The 7,381-nt window shown below is 32.8% G+C and overlaps 1 protein-coding gene across 1 annotated transcript; it reads left to right on the top strand.

Moving 5' to 3' along the window:
* Positions 1-2,792: 2,792 nt before the first annotated feature.
* On the top strand, positions 2,793-7,053 carry LOC129084522 (olfactory receptor 6C2-like). The gene is made up of 2 exons (XM_054590717.1): positions 2,793-3,691; positions 7,041-7,053. Exons 1-2 carry the CDS (start codon positions 2,793-2,795, stop codon positions 7,051-7,053), a joined length of 912 nt encoding a protein of 303 aa, XP_054446692.1.
* The last annotated feature ends 328 nt before the right edge of the window (positions 7,054-7,381 follow it).

Genomic DNA, 7,381 nt, shown 5'->3' with positions numbered 1-7,381 from the left:
AGACACTCATATACACACACACTTAAACTCACAATGTTCTGTTAATTTCATACCTATATATGTAATTGATAATCTAAAAGGAACTGATCAAACATCCTTGATCTATGAGCAAAAAAAAAGGCATTAATAAACAAGTTAACTGTTGTAACTATTTTAAGAGACATATTTAACCTTATGTGAATGAACTGTCTTAAATTCCTTTAGATATCTTTATTGTTTTACAGCTACATTTATATCAATTATAACTCAGTTACAACTAGTTATTAAACAATTTTTTCTGATGTGAAAAAAAGCAGAGTTTTTTATTAGGTCTATGATCTATTTCAAGTTTTTTATTGCTGTTGTCTCATTTTTATCCACTTGTACATTATATGATAGCAACACCATTTGTGATAAGACTTAGTTTCACCTCAATTTGTCTTATGTTACTCTATTTCAGTATACATTTTTATTTTCCAATGAGCTATTTGTTTATTCTTCTCTCATATCACTTTTTTGTAATTTTCATTGCATTGCTATTCTATTAAATTTCTTCAACTTATGCCAAAGCATTTCATGTTTAAATGATGCTGTAAATGATGGTTTAAAAACTTTCAAATTCCAAATGCTCATTGATATATTCTCTATATCAAGACTTTGTTAAACTCAGTTATTCAAATAGTTATTTTGTAGATTACTTGGTAGTCTATATCTACCAATTATGCTATCTACAAGAGAAAACAATTTAATTTCTTTATTTCTAATCACAATGTCTCCATTTTTTCTCACTTTATTTTATTGGCTAGGAACTCCAGAACATTGTTGAATGAGTTATGAAGTAGTCATCTTACATAGTTTATTCATCTTCTCTAAGAAAAGTTTGAAAGCTTTTCTCTTTATATTTGATATTAGCAGAAGTTTTGTTTTGTTTTTTATAAGTAGGCTTCCTTTATCACATTGAGGAAGTTTCCTTTATTTTTACTTTACTGAAAGATTTTTAGCATAAATTGGTTTTGAATTTTATCGAAGATTTTTTTTCTGAAATTATTCAAAAGAAAATGTGGATTTTCTCTTTTTCTGTTATTATGGAGACTAGTTCTCCATAATTCTTAGGATAAATGTCACCTTCTCATGATGTATTATACCTATAATGCTATAGCTGAATTTTATTTGCTAACCTTTTATTGAAGTTTTTAATCTATGTTCATAGAGGGTTTTGTTTAGAATTACTTCTTTCATAATGTGTCCATTTGGTTTTGGTATCAAGGTAATACTCACCTTATAACAAGAGATAGAGTATGCTAACTTCTGTTTTTGTGAAGGAATCTGTCTAGTTATTTTTAGCATCATATTATCTTAGTTATGATTTCTTTAAAATAAATCTTAATATACATAAATCTCCCACCATTTTTTATGATCTTTAGATGTGACTTTTAATGTTGGCCATTGTATTTTATGTAAAGTTTACAATTGTTTTTAAATCCTGAGAAACAAGGTGAGATATGTTATTTGTTAGTTTTGTCTTAAAGAGATTGTGTAGAATTGGTGATGTTTTATCTTTAAATATTTAATCCTGGAAATTTTGCTTTAGACTGTTAACTACAGCTTTAATTTCTTTAATAACTGTGGGACTATTCAGCTATCTATTTCTTCTTGGATGTGTTTGTAGACTTTAAACATTCATCTATTTCATTTAAGTTATCCAAAATATTTGTGTGAGTTGTTTATAATATCTCCCTATTATCCTTTCAATATCTGAGATCTGGAGTGCTGTCTTTCATTTCTGATATTTCTAGTGTGTTTTCTTTACCCCAGTGTTTTGTTTTGCTTGTCTGTCTGGTTGTAACTTATAAATTCATCAATATTATTAATCATTAAAGAATCAACTTCTAGTTTCACTAACTTTATTGTCTTTTTGTTACTAAATTTGTTGATTTCTGGCCTTTATCTTTGTTCCCCTATCATGTTTTGGGTTTATTTTACTCTTTCTTCCTAGTTCTTTTTTTATTTTCAAAGACTATATACTGGAATGAAATACTTCTTATCTTCTAATATAAACTTTTAACATTATAAATGTGTTGTCTATAAATTATAATATACAATTGAATTTTTCACATACCTCTTAGATCAATATTTAACCATTGAAGATAAAGTATAGAACATTTATTACTCTATGGAATCATTTACTCCTTCCCTTTCTATTGTGCTTATTATTCAAATTATTTCTATATACTTTGGAAACTCCACCAGATAGTGTTATATTTTTTTATTTCAACAATCTATTTTATGAAAACAAAATTGTGTATAACTGGTATTTTTGTTTATTTTTAAATGTTCAGTAGAGCAATTTGGTGGAACAATAAAGAGATCTGCACCTGGAGTTCTCCTTTTAGGATGATTTAAATATATATTTGTTTATTTTAATAGGTACAAACATATATAGGTTAGATATTTCATCTTCGATTAGCTTTGATAAGTTGAATCTTTCAAATAATTAGTACATTTTATTTAAGTTACCAAATCTACTTTGCAGAGTTTTTCAAAATATTCTATTTTATCCTTTTAATACCTGTATAACCTGTAATTGTGCTATATTTCTTATTCTTGATAAATTTTATGTTTTTCCAGATCAATTCCAAAACAGTGTTACCAATATTGTTCACTCTTTTTAAGAATAAGCTTTTGATTCCATTAACCTTCTCTCTTATTTTTCTGTTTTCTATGTAATTATTTCTTTATTTTTTCCTTTCCCCTATTTAGATGTTTCTTCTTCACTTTTTACATGTAGATTCCCTAAGACATCAAGAGTAATAATGAGAAATCACACAGCAATAACAAAATTTATCCTTTTGGGACTTACAGAGGACCCACAGCTGCAAGCTATGATTTTTATCTTCTTATTTTTCACCTACATGCTGAGCATTACTGGAAATCTGACCATTATCATTCTTACACTCGTGGATTCTCATCTTAAAACACCTATGTACTTTTTTCTTCGAAATTTCTCCATCTTAGAAATCTCATTCACAACAGTCTGTATTCCCAGATTTCTGTACAGTATATCAACTGGAGATAATACCATTACTTATAATGCTTGTGCCAGTCAAATATTTTTTATTGGACTTTTTGGGGCCACAGAATTTTTTCTTCTGGCTGCCATGTCCTATGACCGTTATGTGGCCATCTGTAAACCCCTGCACTACATGACCATCATGAACAATAGAGTCTGTACCATCTTCATCCTCTGCTGCTGGGTCTCTGGATTGGTGATCATCATCACACCACTGGGTATGGGCCTCCAGCTGGAATTCTGTGACTCCAATGTCATTAATCATTTTGGCTGTGATGCATCTCCCCTTTTGAAGATCTCCTGCTCAGATACATGGTTCATAGAGCAAATGGTTATAATCTGTGCAGTATTGACATTCATTATTACACTCATAGGTGTAATTCTTTCATACATATATATCATCAGGACAATTCTAAGATTCCCTTCTGCTCAGCAAAGAAAAAAAGCTTTCTCCACTTGTTCTTCTCACATGATTGTTGTTTCCATCACGTATGGCAGCTGTATTTTTATCTACATTAAGCCTTCAGCCAAAGAAGAGGTGGACATCAATAAAGGTGTATCTTTGCTCACTACATCTGTTGCCCCTTTGCTGAACCCCTTTATTTATACCTTGAGGAACAAGCAAGTAAAACAAGCTTTCAATGACACAATCAAAAAAATTGCATTTATTTTACACAAGTAAGAGCACGCTGATATTGAAAGATCAAACAAAAATGAAAGGTTTATTTCTTAGTATTTTTCTGGAAGTTCTATCTAGTTTAGTCAGATAAACCTTTTTATAATCCTTCAAATCTTGATTTGTGAACCTACTTGCAATAGATCTTTTCTTCCTCTCTTCAATCCCAGTCAAAATTGTTCCTATCATTAAAAGAATATGAGAATTTGTTTCCAGTAAACAAAATCTTCCCTCACCTCTCATTAAGCATTCCTAACATTATTCAAAAAGAAATTGTATAACATGTTAAATATAGTATTTATGTTTCCTGGGAAATTTTTGGAATGATAGTTTTGCTTGACTCTAATTCATATAGGTAAATATGCTGAAAGGAACATTTAAAATATAGGAAGAAATATATTGAGGGGGGTACCCCATCCTGCAAAATACTCCCACCGGTTGCCATGGATGAGGAAATAAGCCGTTCCACACACTCAGTTGGCCAGGAAAAGGGGGCAGCAATTCCCTCTAGTGGAGAATGCCCGAGCCCTTCTCTTGTAGAGGCTTTTATTGAGAATGATACGTGCAGGGGTATACAGCATGCATGCAAAGCTTATCAATCAATGCCTAAAGGCTATGTTTACAGAAAACAGATAGAGATCATAGATAACAATTGAGGGAACGGAGAGATTTGCCTCAAGTCAGGGTCTGGTAGACAGGGTGGCACCCATTCAGCTCTGGAACCTGAGAAACTGATCTCCTCCTATGCTCGGACCCCAAACATCAGTACTCATTAACTCAAGGGCATTCTTAGCAAGGTAAGTTTCATAGGATATAATGCATTTCTTTTCCAGGCCTAATTGCCCCCAGGGAACCGCCCAATCCATTTTAGGGCTATACCTGCCTTTAGTATTGTTTAACTGATCTGGTCAGGTGGCAGGCAGAGCAGCCAAGAGAGAAAGAGACTTCTTTCAGAGAGAATGAGGACTCCAGCCATGACAAAGCCGAGGGGTGAGGGTCTTTTGTCCTTCCTCCATGTCCCTCAAGTCCTTCCCGTGATGGCCCCATGCAACTATGCCTGTCTTAGGTTGCCCCTGCCAACAAGGGGTCTTTCCCATCATTAACTAACCAGCCATCCTCTGGGACCAAGCAGGGTGATATGAGGAAGGCAGGGGCTGTACCTCTGCCTGGAAGACAAGTTTTGTCTCCTGTCAGTGGCCTATTGTCCCCAGGCCTCCTTGTTCAGCTCCAGCCTTGGGGCCCTCTTGCCTGTCAGTGAGGCTACAGTCCCTGAAACCAGGTAAGACTGTTCCCAACAATATATCATCTTTGTGTTAAGATAGTGTAAGACAAACTTTAAAGTAGAATAACTCAAATATAAATATCAAGTAAAATTAAAATATATTGTAACCAAAGTAAGAAAATGAATATCAGGGATCTGTAAACAAATATGATACATAAAAGAAATAAGCTAGCCAGAATATTTAGGAGATTTACTTAGGAATGAGAAAAATTTAGACCACAGCTGCTTGACAATAACATGCAAGCACTCATACACATGTACACACAGAAAAACATATGAAACAAGATAAAAAATAAGATAATTTTGTTTCCAGTTCTCTCAGAATAACTAGTTTGTGTCCATGTTTTCTGCTTTAAATAATTATACAATAATTAACTATGTGAGGAAATTTTGAGAACAAGCAGCTCAAAATTATATCCACCTGGAAAAGGGAAATTCAGTGAATGAGTCCATTATTAGCACTAGCTCGGTCCACATGATGAGTTAGAGACTAAGCACAACATGATTGTCTCTTTAAGTTCTGTTGGCAGGGAGAGCAGGTCAGCTGAAGTGATTAGTATCCTCAGGCCAGGACTACATTGAGCTGGAATCTGGGCAGAAGTTCCCATAGTTGAGTGATTGAACACCTGTAAAACACGTGTAGCCCTGGTTTACCAATGGTAAGGCTGAGATTTCAACAGAGATATTAGAGGCCAAGTAGTCTATGGGCTTTAAGTTTGGGCCAACCCAAAGTGAAGAGCAGAGGCTTCTAGATGGGAATGACACCTTAGGAGTAAGGACCACATCCTAGAAAAAGAGTCAAAAAACTAAGACCTGAGAGTAAAATCCATTTTCCATTGGTCAGGGTAAAATCCATCAACCACTGGTTATTGTAATTACCAGAGACCACATAGTCCAAAGATACAAAAATATTTACTATCTGACCTCTTAAAGAAAAAGTTTGCCCACCTCTGGTGTAGAATTAACTTTTCTATTTTTTACAACTTTGTATCATTTGGGAACAAATAATGACAGGTAGGATGCTATGCATCTGCATTCTCTCCATCTACCCAAAAGTCTCTAGAGAGTATCTCTTGTTGATCAGCAAGAAGAATTCAATTAGTCCATCCCTCCGCAACATCCCCTGAGTCCTTACATGTACTTCAAAACAAATTTTGAGAGGATGCAGATTTTTGGGAAACCTATCTTTTCCATCCACCTCAATCTAACTAACTGAAGTGATAACACATTGATGTTTTATTGCAAATGAGGAATTCACTCACTTTGCCATTTAATAGAAAATTTTGTTCACCTCACCATTTAAATCCTATTTTAAATCCTATAAATCCTAAAAAATAAAAAATAAATTACAGGATTTGTAATCCCTATAAACCCTGAATACTACCTCAACTTCTCCTGCAAATAACAAACTTATTCACAGCCCTCAAAGTTGTATATGTGCAATTTAAAATCAAGACATGGGAGTATACTCTTTACAGCTACTGAATTCTCTTGGGCCACCTTCATGAACTCCTATCATCTGACTAATCCTTTATGTGCCATAAAGGTAAGGCACTGTCCTTGAAGTTTGGATGCCTCTCAAGTCTGTTTGAATGAGTCATCACAAGAGCAGCCTGTTCTGCATCCACATAAAAGTAGCTTTTCATTTTTGGACAAAGCCACCCCAAGATGGAAAATTTAAATGTTCTTTTAAAGATAATGCATTTACCAATTCTTACATTTTTGTCTCATGTAAAAACAAATCTATTTTGTCCTAGATATTTAAAGTAGATGTTAGAATTTTCTATTTTAAAGTAAAATTTAATATGATATATGTCAAAGTCAGATAATTTATTAAAATAATTTAAAGCTGACATTTGATTTTCTATCTTTGACAATAAGTATCATCTCTGATTTTGTAATTTATGACCCAAATAGGCAATAGCATGTATTTGTTATATAAACTAAGCTTTTACTTATTTGATTAGTGCCTTAAAATAATTGCTTTATTGTGTCAACGATAAAAAAAGTGAATAACAAACTAATCTCTTCATACAGACTACTTGAAAACTTTGTTACTCAAAACATTCATTTTATCGTTTTAGCTTTTGTTTTTTTGATAAGTAGGTCCTTTGGAACTATTGATTGTTAATGAGTAAAAACTAATTAGATCTATTTAATGCAAAATTTACACTGATTACAGACAAATGTTTGTTCTCTAGTTGTAAATCAATCTTATATTTTCTAAATATAGAGTATAGCCATATGTTATGGAAATTAAAGGAGAATTTAGTACAAGTCTCTATTAGCAAGAAGAGCATAAAATAAAATTTTTTTTCCAAGAGCAAAATTCGTAGCTTTACTCTGCTACTCTAAAATTGACCAAATTATTGAA

Source organism: Pteronotus mesoamericanus, unplaced genomic scaffold (genome assembly GCF_021234165.1).
Source record: "Pteronotus mesoamericanus isolate MK-2021 breed Mesoamerican mustached bat unplaced genomic scaffold, CSHL_Meso_final scaffold_21, whole genome shotgun sequence".
Taxonomy (NCBI): Eukaryota; Metazoa; Chordata; class Mammalia; order Chiroptera; family Mormoopidae; genus Pteronotus; species Pteronotus mesoamericanus.
Note: the sequence above shows the minus strand (reverse complement) of the source record. Positions and strands in the feature narration are given on the sequence as shown.